The sequence below is a fragment of the Electrophorus electricus genome, chromosome 2 (assembly GCF_041902795.1).
Source record: "Electrophorus electricus isolate QZ-2024a chromosome 2, ASM4190279v1, whole genome shotgun sequence".
Taxonomy (NCBI): Eukaryota; Metazoa; Chordata; class Actinopteri; order Gymnotiformes; family Gymnotidae; genus Electrophorus; species Electrophorus electricus.
In genome coordinates, this window is record NC_137498.1 from 23,413,167 (window position 1) to 23,440,999 (window position 27,833).

A 27,833-nucleotide genomic window follows, 5' to 3' on the forward strand; every position below is an offset into this window, starting at 1 on the left:
TTCTTTTTCACACTGCCTTTCCTGTCTGTGTGCCAGATGAGCTATGTATGTGTTCATAGTGAGTGAGTGTGAGAGAGAGTGAGTGAGTGAGTGTGTGTGTGTGTGTGTGTGTGTGTGTGTGTGTGTGTGTGTGTGTGTGTGTGTGTGTGTGTGGTTTGTAAGTGTGTGTGCTTGTGGTGTGTGTATGTGCTGCTCTGAGGATGCTGGTCACAGTGAGCTACTCGAGTGTTTCATCTTAACTTTTTTCTTTTTGAAATTTCTCACCTCTCACTCCTTTTCAGACACATTTCAGTGGTTTGTTATCCAGCTTGGGCATCTTTATTTTGCAATTTATGTATCATTTATTACTCCTATGTTTCTGCTAATAGCTTGGTTTTAGTTCACTAAAATGACAAACAAACCCAAACCTTTGTCGTTCTCAACTCACTTGCTGTCAGATTTTGAAGTATTCCTTTTTGTGATATTACATTTTTGTTTATGTTATTCACATTTTTCTTTTTTTGTATTTTTCTTTCTCTTTTGAATTACTTAAATGATAATGAACATGGTGGCCATGAATTGAATGTGAAGACTAGATAAGCCTAGTCTTTTTTAAAATTAAACTTCTTTAATCACTGTCTCTTCCTCATGCTATCTCTTCTGCTCCTCCTGAGGGGAGGAGAAATATGTGAGTACACCATGTATTCATTTTTTTTATATGTGGCAGTGTGTTATGTCATTACAATCACCAACCCAATTCAATGTCTGCTGGTGTGTGTGGTGTGTGCTTCAGGACCTATGAGTGAACGTGAGTTGTAGGTTTGTGTTAGTGTGTGGTTGAGAGACTGTGCTGGGGTGGTGTGTCAGTAGTGTGCACATGGTGGCATGTGCCTTGTTCCTTCATAGCCTTCACCCAGTAGTTCACACAGAGTGGTATGTTAAAACAGTCAGAAAGCAAATGAGAACAGTTATGTGAAACACTCTGTACATAAACATGAGCATACACTCACAGTCGCAGTCTCTCTGTCATACACAAACACACACACACACAAACACACACACACACACACACACACACACACACACACAGTGCCAAGGCTGACAAATTGTCTCAAAACGCAATAGTTATAAACACCTGTTAAAATAAATAAAAAATAAATTAATCATATAAAAACAAGTAGACTAGTAGACTGTCATTTAGGTCAGTCAAGTTAAAAATCAGTATTAGACGGAATCGCACACATGCACGCACACACACTTTCAAGACACACAGTCACACACAAACACACTCACAAGGTCACTGGTATACATGGACACACAGCTCCATTCAAAAACACAGAAATCATAAAGGGCCTGAAACGGAATGTAGGTGCAGTCCAGTGGGTGTGAATCTGTGTGTTTGCATGTGAGTTCATACCAATGTGTGCTGCTCTAGAGATGTCTACAGAGTCTGCTTTGCTTGTTCATAATCATATTTCACATTTTGTGTAATATTTATGCCTATATATGTGTATGTCAAAGGGAGAACGTAGGCATACAGATGAGTTTTGCATGTTTGCGTATGAAAGTGTGTGTGTGTGCACGTATGCATGTTCTGCAGGCTATAGAACTCCGTCCATGAAGCTAGTGTCAAGGTGTTGAATGAGCATGCGGATAAAGCTCATCTCCTTGCGGGTGTTCTCAAAGATGACGCGCGGGTCGTCGGACAGACAGCGCAGACAGTTGGGAGCCATCACCATCGCCAAGTTGCTTACGTCCATTTTAGTGATGGCTACGTTGGCAGGCTGGGCAAACACCTGCAGAGGGAAGTGGAGGAAGCAGACAGCCACCGTGAGGAGGGGAAGTGATAGCCAATGGAGTGCACGAGGTCCAGCTAAGAACACGGAGAGCTACAGTTGGGCATTTGGGAAGATGAATGGATAGACAGATAAACAGATACATAATAGATAGATAAACAGAGAGACAGTGAAATGGACCGACCTGTAAGAAACGGATGAGGTAGCAGAGCACCAGTTTGTTGATGTGAGGAAGGTTCTGGACGACGCTGACTGCAGCTTCAGGACTGTCGTAGTTAGAGATGCACTCTTGGTAATACTCGTGAGGAATCACTGGCTCCTCCAGCTCCCGGTACCACAGCTTCAACAAAGATGCTGGCAGAGAAAAGACAGGGGTGGGGTAAGAATGGGAGGACCAACTGCCATTTGGGTGTAGACCAGATGGTGTAAACCTCAACTGGTCAATAATGAAACTCAATACCTGAGTGACGTATATCCCTTGGGTAAGTGTCATTGCATGTAGCTGTGTGTGTGTGTGTGTGTGCTCTTTATATAAGTAGTACATCAGCACATTACACTACAACTTAATTTGTTCATGATTAATATTTTCCCACTGTGTTAAAAAGTCTTTAATCATGGTAATATTAAAAGTTGTAGTTTAAGTGTATGCCCTAAAGTATTGCTCTTTATTATTTATGAAGATAGCAAGCTACAGAAAAAATTATAGCAATTTTCCAATCACAAAACTATGGTGGAAAAGCTGATCTTTGATGCACTTCTGATGTAAATATCTTTAGTTTAATAAGATTGACATCTCTCTCTAAAAGATGGACACTGTACACATTCAAAGCCAGAGTCAGGAATTTGTGAAACCCCTCTACTGCCAATCTACTGTCTAAGTGATTTTCAAATAGAATTTCCTTTAGATAGTTTAATTTCCATTTGTTCTGGGATTCAGAGCTCTAACTGTAAATTTCAGAAGGAAAATGTGGCCACAATTTTGCCTTTTATGTTTCAGAAAATTCTGAACCAGAGCTGTCATTTTTTTGTTCTGAAATTTCTGACTGAAGCTTCAAATGGCAATTGTAGGGCTTTGATCCTTTAAAAACTTTGGTCTGTTTTATAGAAGTATTTTTGTGTTGTGAAGGGGTGTTGGTTCTTCTCCCATAATGCATTGAAAGACTGGGCTATTTATATTCAGTGAGAAATGGAGCACTGCATAATGCCCTAGGCTAAAGGTGTGTGTGCATCTGTCTGTGCGTGCATGTGTGAGTGTGTGTGTGTGGGGGGGGTGTGCGAGAGAGAGAGAAAGAGCATTGTGTGCAAAACTGTGCAGATATGTCATTTGTGTATACAAGTGTGGCTTTGGTGGAATACTTGAAGACTCCACAGAACTGTGCTTGTTATGTTCTAGATAATATCCATATTTCACTTACATTGTAATTTCTTAAAATAATAAAAACAGTGAGTAGTTGTTTTAATCACACTACCATTTCACTAGCTGACTTGCTTTTCACACCTCAGCAGCTTTTGGGTCCAGATTTAGTTTCTGTGTGACTAGTAGCTAGAAGCAGTACCTGGGATATGTGGGTCTTCCAGGCCTGTTGGCACTTTCCAATGGTCCACCTGCAACTTCAGCGCATTCACCTCGTCTATGTCTCCAGGCACCCTGAAAGAAACACAGACCCATGCGCACACAGTAGCAATGCAATGAAATGCAAATTTATGTCTATTCATTGTGTTTCATGACAAATTTGGTCTTTTTTTTGCCTAGCCTCTCAAAACCAATCAACAAATGAAACAAACAAAGTAATTCTGTGTCTTTTCACTTAGATGTCATGCGTAAAGTCTGGCCTCATCAGTTCAACAGCACTTATGAAGGAATAAATGAAGGAAATCTATCTCATAGCCACATTCATGTTACCACAAATTAAAACGTCTTTGCATTTTTAGACATAGTGAATACAGTGTGGTTTTACAAAACTGCAAAACTGGCATTAGAACTTATGCAGGAGTGTGTGTCTCACCTGAAGATGCCCTCAGTCTGGTCTCCATTCAAACCCAGAACTTCCTCTGACAAACGGGTCTGTACCCATGGCAACTGTCTGTCAGGGTAACGCTCCTTCTGCATCACCATGACTTCCTCCAGAGAAGAGCCAAACATAGAGGGGCTAAAGATGGCATTCCGGGCATAAGCTACCTCTTCGAGACAAGGCTTCTTTAAACCCTGGAGGGGGGGGGGAGAGAGAGAGAGAGAGAGAGAGAGTCAGTTAATTGTTTCGCTTATATTCCTGCTGAGAGTCTGGCACACAGACACACACACACACACACACACACACACACACACACGCAGACATAAATACACACACACATTTCAGACCATTTTCAGTGACTGGAAACTCTACAGGCAACTGGCACCCATAAGCAAGTGAGGCAATTAAATTGTTCACACTCATACTCAGGCCCAGTCACACAAAACAGCACATACATACATTCATAATCACAGGTACACAATCATACACCCCCAATGTTTGTTAGCCTTCAAAAGCACATAAACTATAGAGCAAACAACTGCAAAACAGCAAAATCTCAGTGTTAAATGAATATGTATGGTTAATTTACTATTGTATATATGTGAACATATGTATCAAGTTTTCAGATTATATCAATATTTGACTATTACCTAGTAAGTCAATGTGTGATATCATCATAGGCATTAGCATGTGCAATTACTAGAATCTAAAAAGCAAGTAAAATGGGCTATCTGTTGTCATGGGGACATATCCATGGCAATAGGTACATTCTAGCCTTTAACTGAATGTTAATTAAATCATGTTAATTACCAAGGCAAGACACCCCCTTTCCCCCAGCCTGAGGCCAATCAGAGCAGACAATGCCAGAACGCTTTAGGCAGCCTCAGAACTAAATTTAAAAAAAATGCCACTAAATCTGAATTAGAAATACACTAATTGACACCAGAACTGCATGAGATGGAAATAATACAATATTTTATTGTGATTATATTTATATTGTTGCTGCAATTTGTGATGTATCTTACAAAATATTACAAATGCACTGGTGAACCATTGAAATGATACAGTTAAATATTGCCCTCTGTTATTTTGATCAGAATTATTTAAGTTTGTTGGATCATGTGGATTGATCAAAACATTTGATTTGATTGTGTACCATTTTCATATTGTTCCATTTGCATATTGGCTCATTTGTCTACTGCAACCTAGTGCAATGTTGGTATTACAAATTTCAGTATTGTGATAATAATCAACTGACAATAGATTGTACAGCCCTAGTGGACACAAATTTCAGACTACAAATACTATCAAAAAGAAACAGAAGACAGAAGAAAGTCCGATGCTGTTGGCTGCTGATGTCACTGACCTTTTTAGCTCCAGTTAGTGCAGATTTCTGTAATTTACGGTAGCAGTACTTCGCATAGCTGCTAATGGCCACTCCTACAATCAAACACATAAAGACATATACAACTTAATGTAAGGATGCCACTCCTACAACAAAAACACACAGACAAATACTACTTTCAGGTCAGAATGTCACTTCTACAATTATACACATACAGATAAACACCTTTAATGCCAGGATGTCACTAAAAAGGTATTACCTTTTGCCTTCAAGTTTTTCATGGACTTTTGTTTTTAATGAGTTTTGATTTACACCTGGTGGGAAACTAATCTAATCAGTCTCACTACTATATTGACATGTCAGAAGTAGGCTTATTTTCACTTCCATACAAGAAAAACTCCACACACCCGTCCTCACTCTCTCTCTCTCTCTCTCTCTCTCTCTCTCTCTCTCTCTCTCTCTCTCTCTCTCTCTCTCTCTCTCTCACACACACACACACACACAAATACAATCCAGTCATCTTCTTTATGAAAGTGGAAATCCCAGTTGTTCAATAGTTCTGTTGGTGTTGGCCGCACCTTTGGTATCGTTGAGTGGGTCCATGTGTCTGTAGATGTAACCTTCCAGGTAGCTATGGAAACGCGGCGTGGGAGGGAAGAAGGCCAGGCAGATAGCCATGAGCTCCCAGCCACGCTGCAGACTGTCATAGCGGAAGTTCTCAGTGGTCTGCCGGCACAGCTGGATGTAGAGCTCATCCCGGAGACCCTGGTGGCTCCAGCCACGTACTGCCACCTCCAGGGCCACAGCCATTGGTTCAGTTTTCCCGCGCCGGTCCCCCATGTAGGTCTGGATTAGCTTGAAGAGCTCCACAGCTTCACGCTTGACCATGCGGTCTGTTGTCACAATCATGGGCTTCTTGATTGGCTCACTGCTCCATGACAACATATTGGCAATGGACACCTTCCTCCTGAACAGGCCCTGATGGACGCAGGTGGACTGATGAATGGCAGGTCGACCCACCACACTTTCGTGTGTGTTTGTGTGTGTATGTGTGCCATGTGGATATGTGATGAAGCTGAAGTCGTGTGGCAGGTACCTGTGTATGTTTGTTGAAGTGCTTGGACGCCCAGTTCTCAATGTCAGTCTCGGAGGAGGGCTTCCGTAGGGAGAATTCCGGAAACACGCCGCAGCTGGCACTAGGCATTATGTTCCGGGCGTTCCGGCTCGCCTCGAATTGTGAGCACGCACCGAGATCTTCCGACTAGGCAAGACAGAGAGGGAGCAGAGCTATAATGAGCCCAGGCAGACTCCATACAAGTGTTACGACAGAAATCCGGGGAGTTACGGTGTCTTACAATCAGGGAGAAGAGAAGAGGAGGGGGATGATAGGAAAAGACACAGAAACAGTGTGAGGGCTGAATTTGGACATGCCTGGATTCAAACAAAAATAAGTATCTGCTCATCACCATGATTCACCTTTTTGATATTTCATAAGGTCTGAATACGTCACAGAAGTGTATTCCAGTGATCTGAGTCCCAAAATACTGACAACAATATTTTGTTAACATATTAATACACATTATTTATTAACAAATGTGTTTCTGCATGTTTCTGGAGTTTCTGGATAAGAAGTGTTTTATCAAGGTCAGTCCTTATGACAGAATGGCAGGCTTTTGAATTTAAACAAGCCTTTATATAGTAACATATAGGAAAAATGCATTTCCATTCATGTCCATACAGCAGCATAGAACACACGTCCTTGAAATACACTTGTGCTATTTTTGCCCTCAGTACTTTTAAATTGCCCTCAGTACTCAGCACCAGTAGAAAAGTTATTGCCACTCTTTATGATGTGCATCATGGTTGGAAGTGCATCCATTTTGTGAAATCTGCCGTTCTATATCACACCTTATGATATGTGTTTGAGGCTTCACTTAAATGTGTTTGCTTGATTTTTCAGACTCAAGATAGGAAACCGGCTGCTAGCGACAGGACTGTAAGCAGACTGCAGGCTGCTCTAATTAATGCTCTTAATAAATGAGTCACGCACACACACTCTTTTTCTCTCTCTGTCTCTTTCTTTCTTTCTTTCTTTCTTTCTGGCTCTGTCCTTTACCTCATCAACAGTAGTCATTTTTCAAACTGCCAAGCTAACAAAAACACAAAGAATAATTGAAAAAAAAAACAAAAAACAACAGAAACTAAAAACAGAAAAAGACGTCATGCAAATGATCATAACAAATCACAAACTAACTATTGAAAGCTTTACTGTGTATCTTGACTGCCCTGGTTCTGTACATAATTACATATTATGAACTGCGAACTGTTCTGTGTGTGTGTGTGTGTGTGTATGTGTGTGTGTGTGTATGTGTATGTGTGTGTATATATATATATATATATATATATAAAAGCTGCATGTTCTAACACATTGTATGTCACTGAATATAATATATAGTTAACTGTTTCTATTCTATTAACCAACTTCACAGAGACAAATATTATATGTTTGTAATGGTGAATACATATCATTTTGATTCTGATCATCACTCATTTTGGAGGTGAAATTTACTTATCTCCAAAACTGTGAATATGTGCTTAATAAGCAGACATGCGCTTCAGTTTTCTCATTGCTCTCTCTGTCTCGCTTTCTCTCTCTGTAGCAATAAGAGATTGCCATTGTTTATTAATTAGTACCTGTTCCTTCTCATTGCTTCATGTACAGTGTGGGTGTATATACTACTGTAGCCAGTCCATATCTGATATGTGTGTGTATGCATTTGGGAGAGAGAGAATTTTCTGCTGAGTATGTTTGACAGAGTGAAGTAGACATTAATCCATATATAATTCAGTTTCAGTAAAAATAATAAAATAATGTACAGTGTCGCTTAGATTGCATGTGTGTATACAGTCAGACATACAATCAGAATAGGTATTTACAAATTTGCACTGAATGTTTTAGTATTTACCTCTATTTAGCCAGTTGGAGGGAATGCTTGGTATTACATTCACTTTTTCCTAGGGTAATAGTTTGTGTGTGTGTGTGTGTGTGTGTGTGTGTGTCTGTGTGTGTGTGTGTGTGTGTGTTTTTGCGTGTGTGTGTTTGCGTGTGTGTGTGTTTGTGTGTGTGTGTGTGTGTGTGTTTGCGTGTGTGTGTGTGTGTGTGTTTGCGTGTGTGTGTGTGTGTAAAATACAGAGGAGGACGGTGGGAGAGAGAGAGCTGTGAAGGTCTAAAATGAAAGGATGCTAATGAATGTTTGGCAGAAGACCAAGTGCTTTGAAATGAGCTTTATATGATTATCCACACCTCTGTGTGTGTGTGTGTGTGTGTGTGTGTCAGTGTGTATACATGTGTGCATGTCCTTCTGTTTTCTGCTATACTAGCTGTTTAAGTTCACCATGACCACTTAAAAGTACGATGATGGACCACAATCAGGAACTAGTGCTATACTAACCTAATATGGCCACTATAGCTAATATCACAAGTAAGGTAATAGCTCCTTAATATGAGTGTCATTCCAATCTAGCTTCTAGGCAGCATTTAAGTGGTGATTTGCAAATATTAAAATGGACTTCAGCATTAAGCTCTTACTTCACAACAACTTCTGGAAAGCTGCTATGCACACCTGTGAATGACTGGAAACCAGGAAGTTGATGAAATCTGACATCCACAAACTGAACACTGCTTTTGAAGGTTAGGAAGGAACAACACTAATAGTAATAGGTTTTGTGTGCCAGGGTGGGACAACTGTTTTCACTTCAGCAATGTTAGCTGACGAAGTGGTAGCAACGCCATGACAGTTGTCAGTTTCTGACAGTGTGAGAGTGAGACTTTGTGGACACCAAATGACCAATATTACAAGAATTTCCGTATATTTGCTCAGATGCAAGGATGTGTATAATACCTGGGAAGGGTGCAGATAAGGTTCTGGTGATGCCAGGTTGGTTTGCACAGACAAGCTCTTCTCAAGAAGTGTCTGAGGGAATGCAAGTCTGTCCAGAGTAGCTCGTTTCCAGTGGGTGTCCTGCTGGGCCAGAGCTTCGTCCTCGCTAAATGCCCGAACCACTGGTCCCGGCAGTGGCAGGGGCATGGCCCCGTCGCTCTCATAACCGTCCTTGGCCCCGCCTCCCAATGCCCCACCCCCACGCTGCTGTATGAGCTGCTGTGCTTCCCAGGCAAGTCGTGCCTGTGTAAGCATTGCTCCTACAGCCAAACCACTGCCATCCCCCTCACCACCAGGCAAAGAGGGCTTGCGGTTCTTACGTTTTCGATTGCCACCGCCACTCTCATGGCTGTGCTGTAGTGTGAAAGAGCCACCGTAAGACATTCCAGCGGACATTCCACACGGTCCAGTCGTTCCGTAGCTCAGGAGTCGCTCCGTTGTCCGGAATCGGGGGGAGGAGCCTGACTGTTCCACATACACCAGCTGCTTTACATACTCCCGCCCTGCTGCGCTGTACTCCCTCCCACCAGAGTTATAATCCCGCCCACCAGAGCTGTAGTCCCGTCCATCGAAACTATAGTCCAGCCCTGCAGAACTATAGTCACGCCCACTTGAGCTATAGTCACGGTCTCCCTGGTTGGAGATCTTCTCTGGGGTAGAACCTCTTTGTCTGGTCAACACTAGTTGACCGTATGGGGAAGGGCTTTGTTTAGGGGAGTGGTAAAGACCAGGTTTACGTGCTGGTGACCTATCAGAGCCATAAAGGCTGGGGTCACAATGCATATCACTGGGTGGTTCTTCATAAATAGGTGCAGACTGGTACTCTGAGGGCGGCTCCTCGTAAAGTGGAGGCTCATAAGCGTAACGTGGAGAAGGGGGCTGCGAATCACCCGAGCAACGGCGCTGAGTTCCGCCAAGCTCCGCCCTCTTCAAGAAAGGAGACTGTGATTGACGGCGGTCGGGTAGAGAGTGTTGAGTGGCTTCTGGGTCAGAGGGGGTGTTGCTTGATGAGCGCCTGGAGCGTGGGGAGGAGCCAGAAAAGCCGTTGCCCTGTGTCAGAAAACTCGGCTCCCTATCAGAAACTTTAATCAACATCCTGTCCTTGCTGCCAGTTCCCCACCTGAACCTGACAGAGAAGCAGATGCACAGACAGATTTATCAGTCATTTAGTTATGACAGAGATTCCATATCACAGTTTAATAAAGTTCATGTCACCTTTATCAAACATGAGTTTAATTACATATTGCTGTTATCGGAGTATGTTAATTTACCGTTTTAAAAGACAGCTCAAAACTGTTATCATAAGCCATAACCACCCTCCAAAACCCCCTTTCTGTCTATAAATCTAGGAATCCTCGAAGGCTTTAATTGTATAGGCTAGGCCTGTGTGAGTATTAAAAAGGAGGCATAGAGACAGTAGTGTGAAATCAATTCAGCACTTGGCCACTCTGGCAGACTGCAAACTTTCCATGGCCAGACATGCTGACATAGCCAAGCCTGTGTCAGAATGTGTAAGAATGCATGTGCGTGCATGTGTGTGTGTGTGTGTGTGTGTGTGTGTGTGTCTCTCATTTAGGAGCTGGATCAAACCTCTACTGAGCTGCTCATCCCCCTCTCTTTCTCTCTCTCTCTCTCCCTCCCATCTTTCTCTTCTCAAGAAGAAGCTCACTACAAAGTGAAACGCTCTTTCTCTCCGGTCATGAATTATTCATGCATATCTGACCTTCACATCAATCTACATTCTTTCGCTCTCTTTCTCTTCGGGTCACACACAATTAAGTGTCTTTTTCTGCCTTCCTTCCTCTCTCTCAAGAGGTCAAACTGTAAGAGTTGAATCCATTTGAAATATATATCCCAATTATATATACACCGTGGACTATATGTTACATGAATCGCAATGCATTCATATTAAAAAGGAGTTTGCATGGTTAAAGCGCACATTTCTGACCAGTGCCACCACTTGATGCATCTACCAAAGATTTTTCAGATGGTTTAAAACTGAATTCCACTCACTTCAGCGAAAATCTATCTGAAATGTGTTTCGGCTATTTTGGAAAAGGCTAGCACTTGTTCTTACAACCGTGACTAATTTTAACAACATACTTCTAATTACTCTTGATACCAGTTTTTACAGTGTCATGAATAAGCTCCTTAGGGACATATTCAGGGAAATAAATGGTAAGAGAAAACCTCAGTCAAAAAAAGAAAAACAAATTCATCTTGTGCTGGAGCTCGGCCATAAGCCATCAGTGGAAAAATGGAACTTCCTGTTTGACCTGGGTTTATTGAGGCTCAGCTGGGAATTCGTATTGAGACTAAATCTTTTTCTCCAACACACTGGCATGTAATACTCCATCCTAAGGTAATGTGCACAATAGTAGACAACCTGGCCTGCTGTCATTAGGAGGGTAGAACATATTCTATAACTATATGACTATGATGAGGGATAAGGGTAAAGCAGAGGAAGTATTCAAAGCCCTTCCAAACTGACCGTCCTAACTGCTAGAGTAAAGACTTGATTATGACACTTGGTTTTAGTTATGAATACACATAAGAGAACAAATGCATAAAAATGGAGTAAAAAGATTCTAAAGTGACAGACACAAAACATTGTTATACAGTGGAGAACTTATCCAAAGACTTTAGAACAGATATTAGGACTCCTGGATTGTGGAATAGATTGTGTTTATGTTCTACGATTCTGAAACATTTTCTGGGTTTATCTCTTTCACCTCCATCACCCTCTTTCGTTGTCTCTTCTCTCTTTCTGGCCTCCCACTCCCGGTCCGTGTCTCGCTCCCCCTGTCTCCCCTCACCTCTCACCCTCCTCCCTGGGTGCCGATTTCTCCTCCTGCTCTTGCGACGACGCGTTGCTGATGGCGCTGCGGGCAGGGCTGCTGTCTGCCGAGGCAGCAATCGCTGCGGCGATGGGCGGCACCGCGTCCGTGTTCTGCTTGAGGGTCTGGAGCTTGGCCAGGGGGATGATGTCGCAGCCATGTGGCCGGTGCCAGACAGTGCGCTGGGTGGAGGCATTGTAGTAGTAGAAACGCGAGGTGTTGGAGTCGAAGAGCTCCCACCACTGGTCCTGGCCACTGCGTTTGATGCGCACACCCGCAGGTGCATCCCACACACACTCACCCGTCAGCAGGTTTGCGTACATGCGCTCCCGCGTGCGCGGCTCGATGATCTCCACCCACTCCAACCTGCACACACCAAAACGGAGAACACTTAATACTACACCCTCGAGATAGAGAGAGAAGATGAGACTGCAGTATGTGTGGTGACCTGACATTGGCCTGAGACCTGCGGCAATTCACTCAGTCTGGAATGTGCATACACATGTGCATGCATACACACACACACACACACACACACACACACACACACACACACACACACACGCATACTTGCGCACACACACACACACACACACACACACACACACACACACACAGGTATGAGTCATATGGAGTTGCTACAAATGACTACCATCAATTTTTTGTTTAATGCATGTCTGAAGTGTTAGTGTGTGCGTCATAATAAATGCATGTTTACACCTTAATATGGAAAAGATATGCCTTTCATTTTCAGAATGTGAGTTTGAGTATGCACAGTTATGAAGAGCAATTTAAACACCAAACATGACAGGGTCAGCGTCTGCTGGATTCTGTCAGATCATCCAATCTTTTTCTGGCTGCTTGAGTGTGTGCTCGTGTGCATACATATCCAGTTGTGTGTAAATTCATAAGTATGTTTGTGACTGTGACAATCAAGTTACTTAATCCTGCAGTAAAGTTCTTCTGATCCTTTAATCTAATCTGGATCTACCCTAAACCTGGTTAATCTAATTGTTAAAATCTTACTGACTTGGTGATTGCTGAATGCTCTAGAACATGAGAGAGTATTAATTAATTTCCTAATACTTTTACATGGATAATCTGATTCTCTGGTGCAGGTGCACCTGATTGCATGTCGGGAAAAATATAGGCCAAGGCTGTTGGTTAGCTGCCTGCCTCCTGTTGTCAGACGCTTGAAATGGACTGGAAAAAACGATCAGGATAATGCGCATGAAAGCATTGCTCCAAAACTCTATGTCATTAATCATCCACATGTGACAGACCACCAATCAAAGATCATTTTACCCGATGTGAATGCACAACCTTGTCGACATCAGGAGAGAGAGCTATGGCCAAAGGCTGGGCAGGAATCTGGGCCCAAAAGGACACCTTCTGCCTGTAGCAAGAACGTGATGCAGAAGGTCAGAAGGATGGTGATCTTCAGCCCTCAGTGATCATGCAACCTCACAACAGCATCATATACATGATCTTAAATGAAGAATTGATCAGATTGATCTCTCACTCTGCATTTCTCTCCTTTAATCTCCAAAACCTAAACTTTAATTTCTCCAGATATCATACACTCACTATATTTTCTACCTGTCCTTCAGTCATCAGTTTAGAGATAAAATGTAAACGCTGGTTACACACACACACATGCACACACACACGCACATGCACAACCACAAATGCAGACACACACACACACACATACACACACACACAGTCTTGTAATTCTATCTTTGTGTGCTATATTGACTTTGTATTACTGTAGCTAAATAATAATATACCTGCACTCAAACCTAACCCTAACCAACCCTAACATCAGTGACCAAAAGGAAATGTTTTAGTTCATTTTCCCTTGTGGAGAAACCCACATCTCCCAATAAAGTTTTTATGTTTTCTTATTATCATGGATATAGTTAGTCCTAAAAAGGAGCAAAATACAGCCCCCAGCCCCAAATTTGTTGTTAGATGTTGTTTTAAGAACAGGGTGAAGTAACTCTCTGGGGATTGTGGTAAACGACAATTAGGATTGTCTATCACACACCATCAAACACCATCAGACCATCAGACACCTGCATGAGGCCAGCAAACAATGTGTCTCAAACTGAATCTGAGGGTTCACTGAGATTCACTTTCACTCTCATTCAGTCACCCACACAGGCACAAACACATTATGTAATGATCTTCCATGCTGCATTTACAGAGTTACTGGATGAACACATTTTGCACACTTATTTTTTGTCCTCTCTGAAGGGGTTATACAAATACTTCTAATTTGTGGGCTCCTGGCAATATGGCATAAAGAAGTACACATTGTCAAGGGGTCATAGATGAGGTTCACCGGTCCTTAACGTTCCAGTCCGTTAGTCTTTAACGGCAGTCTGTAACGGCCCTGTGATAGCATTGACTGTGACTTAATGTAATCTATAACACTATCTACTGAAACAGTCTTTAAAGATAGATTGGATTTCTTCTGAGAGGGTCTTTGCAGTGAGTGAGAGACAGAGAGAGAGAGAGAGAGAGAGTCTGCCTTTGACATGAGTTCAGTGAAATGTGACGGCTCCTGCTTACCCTGCTGCCTTCAGGATGCCTAACCTCCTCACTCATATTAGGACCTCTGTGCATACTGAGTTAAAAACCACACACATGTACCACCTTTGTAGGACCCTTCCCCCACTCCCAGCCCAGAAACACGGCACCTGCCACAATGAGACAGAATCACAACGAGAGAGTCTCTGAGGTGGCTGATGGGTTGAGAAAACTCTGAGTGAGACTGAGAGAGGGAGAGAGAGAGAGAGAGAGAGAGAGAGAGACAGAGAAAGAGTGAGAGAGCACATCACACCATTTCAGGCAATTAGGTGTGGTTCTATGGGAGCCATGAGTCTGTCACACACACTCACACATACACACACACACTGTGGCACAGATACTACACACACACACTGAAACACAGATACTACATACCTGTGGCACCTCCCTGTGCCATTGTAACAGCACTGAACACTCATGAGTGACTGACCAATAATGTTTCAGTGAAGTGGCCATACTTTCTTGAGATTGTAGAAATGGTTCAAATTTCATTAGAAGACATAATACATGAATTCCTGTTCATAGGTCACACTGAGATAAGGCACTTAGGTCGATGACACACATCTTCACAGCTCAGTGCAGTAAGGACTAAATGGGATGGATTTCACAGACCGAGTCAGTCTTAGAGGTCAAAGTAAAGGTCCGATCAGAGTTTCTTGATGGATGAGCATTTCACAGAGAAATGGACACTAGGTAGGTAAGGAAGGCCCCTGAATTATCATCTCTTGATTTGATATTTACAAATAAGGTGTTTCTGGAAATAACAGACCTTCTTCAAGGTCAGAGAAGAATGTGCATGGTGTGTCATAAACACATGAGCAGTCTCTGCCTCACTCACTTTCTCTGTCTCACACTCACTCACACACACACACTCTCACTCACTCACTCACTCACCCCAGACATAATCCGACACCGCTGAGCTGACCCACTGATGATAACCATTTATCCTCATGAAATAGCTTCACTACAGCCTCTTTCTCTAAGCACTCCTCCCTCTCTCCTGCCTTCCCTTTTCTCCCTCTTTCAACCCTTCTCTCCTCTTCTCTCCCCTCTACACACTGGAGACCGTACCCCTCCTAAACAGATCGGGAGCTGTGGAAATATAAGGCTAATTCCTATCGGAACATACGGATTTATGTTTCGCCTTGGGCATAATTTACTTTTGCCTTGTAAAATTGACACCAAGGGGCTTTTGAAAAATGGTACAGAAAACTGCCAAGATTTCTAGCTGTAAGAGCTAAAATAGGATTTATGCTAAAAGATTAAATGAATAGATGAATGAAATTTGTCAGAGAGAAGAACATAAAGTCATGGATGAACAGGTGTTTGCTAGTCATGCAACAGCACACCTGACACAATGCAGTCCTTATTTCCAGACAGGTTTCATGATATTATATTGCCCTCATGCATTACTTCAGTGACATCCTGAACTCCAAGTGTCACTCAAAAGCTCCTGTGGACCTTGTAGCATGAGCAGACTAATAAAGAAAAACCAAATCAAGCCTACATTCTTTCAGTCAGAAAGTATTCATGCCTGTCAGATACTGTCCATTGCTTATACACAATAATATGACATACAATACAACACTCTACAGTTACCCTTCTGGTGTTTGCACATTAATTAAAATACAGCCCATGAAGAAAGCAAAAGATATGGAGAAGCAGAGAAAAAAATTACCACTGTGTCACTCTTCCCGGTTGCTAAGAGCTGCATAGGACCAGCACAGTCTGCGAGCCAATGGCAAGGTGTGGCTCCAGTTGTGCCTAAAAGCATTCTGGGAAAGACCACAGCCAGAGCACCACAGCTGCTTGTCTTTGCAGGCATGCACACACACACACACACACACACACACACACACACACACACACGTGTATGTATGCCTCAGAGCTGGCAACAGAAGAGGATGTGTTACTTAGTAATCCCAGGGGGTTAAGAGAAGAGAGGATTTAATTAAAATCACATTTATGGGCATAATTAGGTGACATTATTTTTTACAAAGCAATTAAATGTGCCACTAGTTTGTTTTCAGGGTGAGCCTTTGTATATAAAGGGGTATTATGATCCTGATATAACCCACAGAGGGTCAGAGCATTTTCTTTCTCTGTATTGTCTTTGAACATTTACTTTAAGGACCATTACAACTTTGCTAGGTCTAAAGCAATGCAAGGACAGAGAGACGGAGGTGCTACTGCTGAGCCTGCGGAAACCAGTCAGAATTGCACAGTTTTGCTAAATGTCTCTGGGAGATCGAACATGACCGGGTCAAGTAGTGCACTTTTCACAAGCTGCTCTGCAGCTGCCGTCTGAGATACTGATACGTCCATCTTTTCATGTCTTGAAGGGCCTCAGAGCACCGAGTAGCTAAAAGACGCCACTTGCAGGGAAACCATCAGGACCAGTTTTAAATTGGTGCTGCAGAAATGCTGTCTGGAGGCCGCTGGCGACACACTAAATGGCAGTTGTGACAAATACCGGAGACGCCTGGCTGCAACGTGGGACCGAGCATTCCAGAGACATCCAAGGACTATAAATGGCGACCGTTCACATGCATGTGCATTTATGCATGTGGCCAAGACTCTATCAGATTTCAAACAGTCCAACAACACCAGGGAGAATGTGGTTTGTAGATATAAGATGCCTTCACACAACAACGAGAGGCTTGTGTCTATGTAAACTGCTTCCCACGCTACCATGATGTGGTGTGAGAATTAAGTTCAAAATGTCTGGGAACCAAATTTGGATGGCTTGTCATTTTGCACAGATCTGAGCTTAAGCTTGGTGAACTGCTCTCAGGCACAGAAAACAGAACTTACCAGATTCTGAAAGAAATAAGTAGGGGTTGCCAGTCTCTAAGAATTGATGTTAAGCATATGTTTTATGTTTTTTAAGGCAGACCCTATCACAATTATTGTTTACCATAATTTATAGCTGTGTATAGCACAACCACCCGATAGCATCAGCACTGATACGCTTTACGCTCTTCTGGAGATTCTCAAAGGGTTTAAACATGCTCCAATGGGGTGATCATTTAAACCTTCTAAACACCCAGTTATTCTCCTTTCTGAAAATGCACCACACAGTCATGTTCTGAATAACAGTAATACCATATTTGAGCACTTCCTGCTTCTGGAGTGAATGTGGCCAAGAACAATGCTGAATAAAAGACAAAATAATATCCATAAAACCCAACAGAAAGCATGGTATGCAACATTAGTGGTTGGAGGGACATCTTAAGATTTATCTACAACTGAAAGGCTTAATTTCCTCATTAGACTGTGTTTGAGAGGAGACTGAGAAGCTTTTGAGGAGTGATTATTCTATATGTGCTTTTAAATGAAGGAAAACCATACCCAGGGTATAAAAACAGACTCTATACTTTAATACAACACTTTAATGATCTAAAGGGGCACAGATTCACTCTCTACACATAAACGAGTACCAGTAACCTTTGCAGAACTAGAAGTTTTAAATGCAGTTCCATGAAAATATAATAAATAATTCATTTGAACTGCTTTATCTGGTTTATAACACTAAGCAGAATGAGAGCGAGAGAGAGAGAGAGAGAGAGAGAGAGAGAGAGAGAGAGAGAGAGAGAGAGAGAGAGAGAGAGAGAGAGAGAGAGAGAGAGAGTGTGTGACTAAGAAAGAAATAGAAATAAATAAACAAAAGCAAACTCAACCCAAACTCAGTCCATTTCCATGATGAGCAGTCATGTGATCAGCCATGAAACCAGCAAAACACGCAAATCGCTGTTTAATGGCCACAGCGGTGATTTGCATCAGACCGAGGAGACCTTAGGATGCCCACCCCCCTGCTATGATCCCAGGAGTGATTTTGATGAAATCACATGGCGTGTCTATAGCAGTAGCAATGCACTGTGGGCCCATTTATTCCTGGTTAATGTTCAGCTGAACTGTACTGGCCAAAGTCCAAAAGAAATCAGAAAGGCTCAAATGGCTTTTCCTCCTGACATGTAGGTGCTCATTAAGTGAACTGAATAGTGTGGGGAAGCACAAATTGAAGTGTTCCCTTAAAAGTATATGGCTCACATATAGCTGATCAACACCCACAATCATTTAAAAAAGAATGGAAAACCGACTGACTCAAATCACACCTTTAATGGAAGTAGGGCAGTTGTTTAACTTTGATAATAGATGTTTATGCCAAACATATTGTATTGATTCTTCAGTCAAAGGTGTTAAATTGAATTAATCAGTAAATCTGTGTAATACATGCTTTCAGAGACACGGCTACTTTTACAAAGAGAGGAATTGCAAAGGAGTGGCAATGCATTACTTACTGGTATGCAGCACAAGGCAAATATGTCTCTTCCTAATCATACACGGATACCACAAATCCTCATGGAAATGTTATCTAACCAGAAATGCTTTTCACCATGTTGCTGGAGTGTCCGAAAGTTAGATAAAACAAATATTTAAGAACAGCTCAGCTAAAACATTATTTATATCTCATATCTTATACATCTAAGCAAGGAATTCATCAGTTACCCCTAAGCTTCCATTATAAATGTGTTTTGAGTGAACCAGTTTTCTGTTCATATCTTATCACAGTGAAACGTGTCGAAATCGTTGTCCATGCGGAATAAGATACAGGTGTGGTGTACAAAGATTAGGTTGAAAAACACTGGATTATTCCTCTAGAAAAAACCCCCCAAAAAACACCTGACAGGGGTGCTGGACTACACTGGTAGGGCATCAAAGCGTTTTGTTAGGCTCCCTTTGTGCTGTCTCTTACACAGGCAAGTGAGCGTGTAGCATTTGTTCCTACCATGCTGGAGGCCTTGCAGATCTGGCTAGAAGCCTAAACTGTGGTTTGATTTTTTTTTTTTTTATCAAAAACCTAGAAATACATTGTTTCTTGGTATCCTTGTGAGTCTCACACATTTAACCTCTTAACACGTAGGCTATTTTCGATAATGATACAAGAATAGTACCCACTTCCTAGCGCAATGCTACGATCATTAACTGTTTCTACAGCCATTTCATATTTTCCACACTGCTGTTATGCAACAGCGTTCAAAGACTAATGATAGTAATCTTTGCCAAACTTTATCACCAGTGCTTTTAGAGATGTATGTATTTTGGTGCTCTAGGTGTCTTTTGCATTTTTTGGGTCAGGCTAATTGTTCAAGAAAATGGGGGCTGCCTAACACATGCAGTTTTGGAATATAAATGGTTTTCCGCATTTTCACATTCAGAATTCCAAACATTCCATACATTGTCCTGTCTCTGCCCCCACAGAGTCTAAAGACTTTGGAATCTTCAGTGATTCCCTCTGAGGATTTCACACATACACAGTCTCTCTCTCTCTTTCTCACACACACACACACACACACACACAGACAGACAGACAGACAGACAGACAGACACACACACACACACACACACACACACACACACACACACACACACACACAGGCAGCTATTGAGACATTAACACCCTTCCCCCAACTCAGAGATTCATTCCTCAACAAAACCGTCTTAACAAATCCACCTGCTCCATTATTTCAAACACATCCCACACACTCCAACACACACAATATCTCTCTTTCTTCCACTGAGGTGCCTTAAAGATCCTCTCACTTATATTGTATCCTAAATTGTAGACTCCATGTTTTGGAAAGAAAAGACTAACATGAGATAACAGAATACTGCCACTAACCTTGACATACCCTCTGTAAAAAAGAAAGGCTCTGTTAGAGAACAAAGCCAAAATCAAATTAAGACATAATCCTATGACACTACACTGCTATCTGAGCCTTTAATTCCCATACAGTAATTAAAGTATTCTGGGTTTGTGTAACTTACATGCAGTTTCATTTAGGAAGAGATAAAAGTACACATCTGCAAGGCAAAACTGACATACTGAGCTTTGCTGTTTAAGCAGAAGTCATACACAAATGCACGATTATAATAACACACATAAGTACATAAACAGACACACAGCCAAGCTAAGTGCACTGCAAAGCCACTATTTAACTATCCCATCCATACACCCACACATGTTTACAGAAATAGGTATTTATACACTTATTAACACTCCTGCTAAAACTCCCTCTAAAAATAGAAGCACTCTATCCTGGTTCTTTGTTTTTGATTGTGTCAATGACCTGCGACTAAGGCCAGTTTTGTAGTCTTCACCACCAATGAAATCCATCCCACTAGACAAAGGCTTCCTGGCAACAGTCTCCTAGCAACCACAGCCTCTGCAATTCCATGACCCCCATGCTCCACATCTGTAGATCAGGAGCTAAAGAGAGGATGGACACACACGTTCACACACACTCACACCTATAGAACACTCATGCCAGGTATGCACACACACACACACACACACACACACACACACACACACACAGACAAATCTGGAGGATTTCAGCCTTTCTTTAAGGGAGATATTCTCTTCTTCCTTTCAAATTGCCTAACCCAGTCTGTCCACATAGCATCTCTTGGTCTGACACTCCTTCCCTGTCTCATTTCTGTCTCTTCTTGCTCCATTCTAGACTTTGTTTCAAAGTCCCTTGCTGCAAATGGTGTTTTAGCCATTTACTACACACGCTATGCACATGTATACATTACTAAACATGCCCATACAGCTGTACAGCTATGTGACTGCACTATAAACGTGAACTTGAGAAGGTTTTTATCTCTAGGAAACCACAGTATACATTAGGTATCATTTTCACCCCTCTACATCAAAGGTAAACTGAACAACATTATTAAGCAATAAGATTTTCTGTGGAGCTTCAAGGAAATGCCACACAGCCTGTCACTTCTGCTGCAGCTGAAGATCTGTGAAATCACTGGGCACACCACAATACTTCAGTACTTATGTTCCAGCTTTAGATGATCCAGATAGCAAGTTCATCATCAACACGTCAGTTACTGAATTTCCAACATATTCATGAAATCATGCTGCAATGTCTAAAAAAAAAACATATGCAGATCTCTCTAGCACTTGCCTATTTAGCAGAACTTGTTTCTTTTAAAACAAGGTCTGTCTAGCTATCCCCTATCCAGGATATAGCCATAGGGAAAAGAAAGTACACCCTCCTTCAATTTGATGTTTTTTATTTAGCAGAGCCTAAACAATTTTATATACCCACTTCTATATCCAAAAAGAACCTCAGGTGAGGAGATAGTTTTAATAATCCCCCCCAAAGTAAACCAACATACAGAATCTAGGTGGAAGAAATTAAGTACATATATAATTCAGTAACAGCTGGAATCACCTTTAGAAACAGTAAATTAAGTAAATGTTTTCTGTAGGAGTTTCAGTCCCTAACATTGTTTGAGAAATTCTGGCCCACTCTTCTTTACAACATTGCTTGAATTAATTGACGTTTGAGGGCATTTGCTTATGCATAGCTTTCTCAGGATCTGAGCACAGCATCTCAATGAGGTTGCGGTCTGGACTTACAACTTGGGTGTTTTTTTGGCTTTTTCATCAGACATTGATTTGCTGGAGTTCACTGTGGTCTCAATGACTGCAAGTTTCCTATGTTCTGTAGCTGCAAAACTAGCCAACACTCATCACCCCTCCATCACCATGCATGACAGTTGGTATGAGGTGGTTGTGGTGATATTCTGGGTTTGTTTTTTTGCCAAACATGACACTGAACAAAGTCCAAAGGATATTGTATCAGAACTCTTATAGTTTGTTCAGATGCAATTTGGCAAAGCCAAGTCATACATCCATATTCCTTTTGAAAAGGAGGGACTTTTGATTTCCACGAAAGCCATAGTTGTTCAGTAATTTTCTAGTTGTGCTGTCATGAACTTAAACATTTAATATGCTTACAGAGACCTGTAAGGGCATGTGATGTAGCTCTTAGGTTTTTTCGTTAAGCTTGAAATCTCTAAGCATGAATAAGTCTGGTCTTAGACTAAATTTGCAGGGACATCCACTCCTGAGAAGATTTGCAATTGTTCTCAAAGCTCTCTGTTTGTAAACAACCCTTCTCACTGTAGAACAATGAATTTCAAATTGTTTGGAAGTGGCCCTATAACCCTTCTCAAATTGATGAGCAGCAAGACTTATTTCTCTGAGATCATGGCTAATATCCTTTCTTCATGACATAATGTAGACACACACTGGAGGGCTCAGGGACACCAAAGTTCTGCTTTTATAGAGGTAGTCACACTTCTTGCTGATTAACTAATCTTGTGCATTTGATTAGTAACACTGCTGCTAATTAGTCTCAATGAATGTAAAAGTAGGAAAGGTGTACTTATTTTTCCTCCACCTGGTTTCTCAATGTTGTTTTAGTTTTTGGAAAAAAAATTGCTACATCTTGACATGAAACATGTTGTCTTTTTGCTGTCACCTGGTTATTTATTTGTTTATAGAAGTTAGTGAGGATCACACAACTGTTATTTAGGTCCTGGCAGATAACAAGAGAATTGAAAGAGCTTATACTTTCTTTTCCCTGCCACTCATGGACTCGGTGATGAAATGGAGCAGAGATGTGCCCTGTTAACACCACTGTTTGGTTAGATTTAGCTTCTTGGTAGTCAATAACTGGCAGATTCATCAGGTGGGGTTTGTAACCGTCATTGCGGTTATGCTGTAAAATGGCCGCAAATGTGCTGCTCACCATTTTGTAAAAATTAAGGCAACTGTAACTTAAATGTGGCCTGTCAGTGTCAATGTGCTAGCAGAGTTAATTACTGTAATCCTATGGAGAAGATCCACAATATTCTAGCAAATCTGAGTGATGACACACAGCACATATTGAATGTGGTTACAATATTAAGCCAAGGCACTCTGCAACTTTCAAAGCCACAGTGGTATTCTCAATGGCAGTCAAGACTTTGGAAGTTGGACCAGCATGCATGTAATTACAAAAAACAAAAACAAAGCTTTCATAGGGCGTGTATGGTACCCTTACATAACTGCATGACACAGAAGCCATCAACGTCATTCCCTCTAATTCTTACAGCTTTGGGTCTGTACAAAGTGACTGCAGCTGTTCAGCTCAACTGCTACGCCAGAAAAAGGACTCTGAATCTTTGTGGCACCGTGTGCTGCAATCAGAATGCCACATCTGAAATTACATTTGCGAGGTCGCTGCCTGCTTTTCCCGGCCCCCATCCCTCAGACTTGTACTCAAAGTCTGAACAGCTACATGCTACATGTGCCAAATAGCTGCTAATTTTCAAGTTAATCTCAGATTCAGGAGTATTAAGAGAATCAGAATCACTTTATTTTTTTCCAAGGAATTTGTCTTGGTTTACGCATGTTTTAATACTGTGTGCATGAGCATGGTGCTTCTTTTTAATTTTTGTATTTAATTTAAGAAGAGAATTAATTATATACATATATTAATTATTCCAATCTGAAATGTTGCTGGTTAGTGGTTAGTGTTTTAGGAATTGCTATGTCATACTCCAATCAAATCTTATATCAAATAATGTCATTAATAAGTTACATCTACCAAACAAGCAAAGACAAAAAAATATACAAATATGATGGAAGCTGGGGTGATTTGTGAACAGATGTGCAACACATTTCACAAGGGCATGATAAATGGAATCAAAATGACACTTGAGAACGTGACTATAGTTCATAATCTAACTGCCACTTGTTTCTCACTTTTTAATATCAGAAACAGTCTTGTGTGTCAAATGAAAATGGAGGACAAAGCAGAGGGTAGAAACTTTTGACAGTGTCCTTAATTAGAACTTGTAACCAAAACCAAATTATTAGCCATATGGTTAAGCTTTCAGTCTTGAGCAGGGTTAATCTGATTACTAACCAACAGTAGGCTATTCCACACTGGTATGCTTCTGTGGTGAGTTGCTAAAAGGAAAAGTTTCAAAGTAAACGATCTAATTACTGTTCAGAGGCTGTAAATATAACCACGACTAGTTATGATTAGGACGCTGACACGAATACATGCCATACAAATGTATGTCAGGAGTGTATAAAGATCTAAGATACTGTCAGTTTCTGAAGGGCTCTTGTAACAAACTTGGATAGCGATGTATTGAGAAGACTCCCTCAAAACTATATGTTGGATTTTTACATTAAACACAACATTCAAAAATCTATGACATGTACCCTGAAAACTGGTAAAGCATACAAGCAAACAAATAAACAAACAATCAAATTTTTTTTATATATATATATATATATATATATATATATATATTTTTTAATATTGACTAAACTAAAGGTTTGTGTAAGAGCAGCCATTTGCCATCAATGACTGAGAGTCCGGTTTTTTTAAAGGGGTATTTTTGTTAGTCTGTAGGTGTCCTTCTCTCCTGCAGGGTGACACTGATTCAGGCATGGTGTCCACATAGTCATAGAGAGGTGGGTGGCTACCAACGTCGTCCCTGCATGCATGTCAGAACAGTCGTCAGCACAGTATTTCTGGGACATCAGGAAGGGCCGACTCAAGCAGATCCATGTTGATGGCAGTGTTGTGCAACAAATTGGGTCCAAAGCAACAGTACTTTAAAGGTTTTGCTTCAAACATTAAATAAGACCGTAAATGACATTTGTCCCTGAAGCTTTTTATTTCTAAAGCAGAGTTGGCTTTTGTCACACTCTGTCAGGTTTACTTTATATTGTTGTGGCACAACAAATGAAATGATGCGAGCAAAATGAAAAGACTGTGATGGATGTTCTATCAACATTTAAAGATGTGTTTTCATTGGTTAAATGCATTTGGAAAAAAAACAAACAAACCTTTATGCCCACTCTGATATATTGCATCCCTTTGGCTACACAGGATTTGGACTATAGCCAAGCCATTTAATTTGTACCAGTGTACAGGCTACAAACACGTAACACAAAATTGAACATAAAGACAACCTGACCATGGGATTTGAAATACTGCTGTAAAAATAAAAAAAAAGCTATAGTGACAAATGTCTCTTGGTATATATCCACATTCTGAGACATTTATAAAGGTTTTGATACATTTTTGTTCCTGATCTAGCTACAGTTCTACCTGCCTGATTATGTTAACAGGTGTATATCATAAAAGTCTCCCCACTCTTATACGTATGACACATTAGTGTTATCACAGAATGTCTGCCTTCCTAATGAAGTGACTTAAAAGTCATGGACAGAGGTGAATGAACTTAATTTAGAAGCAACGAGGGCCCCTTTTCTGACATTCAGAGAGACTGAGCTCTGTTTACTGGGGTTAACTGTGTAAGAACAGATCAATGGTACAGCCTGCTGTGTCACTACCGTGGAGTGGACAGTCTGAGTGAATGACAGCTAGAGCGTATTCCACAGGTCTATCCGGACATGGGGCGGCTCTGACCGATGCGGCCATCCATCAATGCAGTAGCCAAACACATCCCATGCCCCCCCCCCCCCCCCCATGACTGAGAGCTTTGCTCCAGGCTTAAATAAAGCCTAAGTGCAACATGGCTAGCTCACCAAGCCTGGATACAACCTAAAAATTTATGTTTCTTCTAAGATAAGGGTCAAAAAGGGAATGTAACAGACTGAGTACATATTGAAGAGGAGCTCTTCTATAAAGGCTCTCCCTGTAGCCTCTTTGATACACGTACACACCCAGGCTCTGCTCACCAGCAGTTCCAGCAGATGTTACTCACTCACTCTCTCACGTGATTGAGATTCAGTGTATGAGCCAAAGCGCTTCATCATGGGCTGCACCTATCAATGTAATAAAAGACAAAGGTAATTTAAACTGCCTAAGATAAGGGCCATCTGGTTTTTATATTTAATGGTATACCATTTTAGACACGCTAAAGGTCTCTGTCTCCCTCTTTCCTCCCTCTGTTTCTTTCTGTCTCTCACACACCTTACTTAAGCCACATCTCTCGTCAAAGCAGGGAGTCACGGTGTCTTGTGCACAGTCTCAGCCCGGATGTGTGAGGTAGCCCATAAATGACCACACGGCACCATGAGCTGTCTTGCCCGTGGGCAACGCACTCAGTCTGATAAACACGCTAGCGTTTGCTCACAGGCGCTCAATAAAAATGACAGTTTCAACTAACATTCGCGTGACTGACCATCACAATGTTTCACTATCAATAATTTACACGATGGGAACACGAGAGCAGCAAGAACCGATTGATAAGATTAGTTTTCTATTTAATCTTCAACGACTCTTCCATCGCGTGCCGCAGGTGTCTGCATCTCGGTAATGGCATTAGCTGAAGATGAGAGCCTTGGAAATGGGATGCGCGAATCGAACAGCCGCGTCCTCAGACCGGATTTGCTGCTGCCATGTCGCGCGCGCGCCTTGGGACGGTTTTGGTCGGTGAAATGTTCGAACTGAGCCTGGTGTGACGATCTTGCAAGAGGACGACAGAAAATCTACAATTAACCGATCAGAGATCAGAGCCGGGATCTCCTTGAGCAATGGCTATGGGTGTGGATGTTGCAACCATACGCCAGAGAGAAAGAGAAAAAAAAACTGGCATTTGCATGGTAACTGAACGAATGGTTGCGAGAGCTGTTGTATGTTAGTCCCACTGGTCATGTTAACTTATCCACTATCGTAGGATGACACTGCTGACTCGAAAGCTAGCCAACGACCGAACCACCAACGCGCAGTCCTGTGCCTGCTGCTCCAGTCGTCTTCAGTCTGCCCCGGTTCAACATCATTATATAACCGCATTCATCCTATCCTCACCAACACACTGTGATAGCGGACGCAGAATGCGACAGCATTACCTCTCTGCCATGTTCCCTCTTTTTCCAGTTAAAATCCGGCGAGAGTAATCCCCAGGACATCAGTCATGGTGGTAGGGACTCTACCTCCGCAGTACAGAGCTGTATCTGGAGCACGCGCGGTCTCTCCGCGTCTCCGTCACCACCGACAACCTGACGTCATCTTGTGCTCAGCGGCGAGCATGCAGAGTGGAACGGCGGGGTTACCATGGCAGCCTTGTAACGCCACCATGACTCACCTTGTCTTGCTTCCCCTGCTTGGAGGTGATGAGAAAAATGTAACGTGCGGGAAAATGTTATCTGTCCTTGTAGATTTTTTTTCCCCCTAATTATAAAATTCTACAGCCAGGTTTCTTTACAACTCTAAAGTCCAGGGTGTCTTTTGTTATCTTCCATTTGACCAGATTATCTTGGCGTTGCATGATCCTTGCCATTTTTACATCTCGCTACGCATTTGAACTTTCTGAAGGATACCATTCTTCAGCCCTTGCGGAACACTTTAAAATCACTGTACTAAGATGACAGCGCCATCTAGTGCTACCTACGAAAGAGTAACAGACCTCGAGCAGTAAAAAGTGTGTTTACGCTGAATGATCCTTTAAAATAAAATTGAAAAAAAAAACTGGTTTTATGGTTAATATAA

General features: G+C 41.8%; 1 protein-coding gene across 3 annotated transcripts; it reads right to left on the reverse strand.

Annotated features, from left to right (window-relative positions):
- Nucleotides 1–58: 58 nt before the first annotated feature.
- arhgap39 (Rho GTPase activating protein 39) lies at nucleotides 59–27,771 on the reverse strand. Of its 3 annotated transcripts, XM_081696118.1 has the most exons (11): nucleotides 27,194–27,771; nucleotides 26,081–26,167; nucleotides 11,890–12,276; nucleotides 9,035–10,199; nucleotides 6,229–6,393; nucleotides 5,711–6,110; nucleotides 5,154–5,227; nucleotides 3,782–3,981; nucleotides 3,332–3,423; nucleotides 1,960–2,129; nucleotides 59–1,775 (listed from the first exon to the last, which is right to left on the reverse strand). In XM_081696118.1, the coding sequence occupies exons 3-11, from the start codon at nucleotides 12,231–12,233 to the stop codon at nucleotides 1,581–1,583; spliced, it is 2,805 nt and encodes a 934-aa protein (XP_081552244.1). In that variant the 5' UTR covers nucleotides 12,234–12,276; nucleotides 26,081–26,167; nucleotides 27,194–27,771; the 3' UTR covers nucleotides 59–1,580. The 3 variants fall into 3 exon arrangements, with proteins under 3 accessions (XP_081552244.1, XP_026856061.2, XP_081552241.1); XM_027000260.3 differs by lacking the exon at nucleotides 26,081–26,167; XM_081696115.1 differs by having other exon boundaries at nucleotides 26,081–27,771.
- Between the last annotated feature and the right edge of the window lie 62 nt (nucleotides 27,772–27,833).

Coding starts and splice junctions, on each gene's coding strand:
- arhgap39 (XM_027000260.3), bottom strand. Junction 10,200..11,889: donor CCCAGGGAGGAGGGTGAGAG/GTGAGGGGAGAC, acceptor CTTCTCTGTCAG/GTTCAGGTGGGGAACTGGCA. Junction 1,776..1,959: donor ACCTCATCCGTTTCTTACAG/GTCGGTCCATTT, acceptor TTCCCTCTGCAG/GTGTTTGCCCAGCCTGCCAA.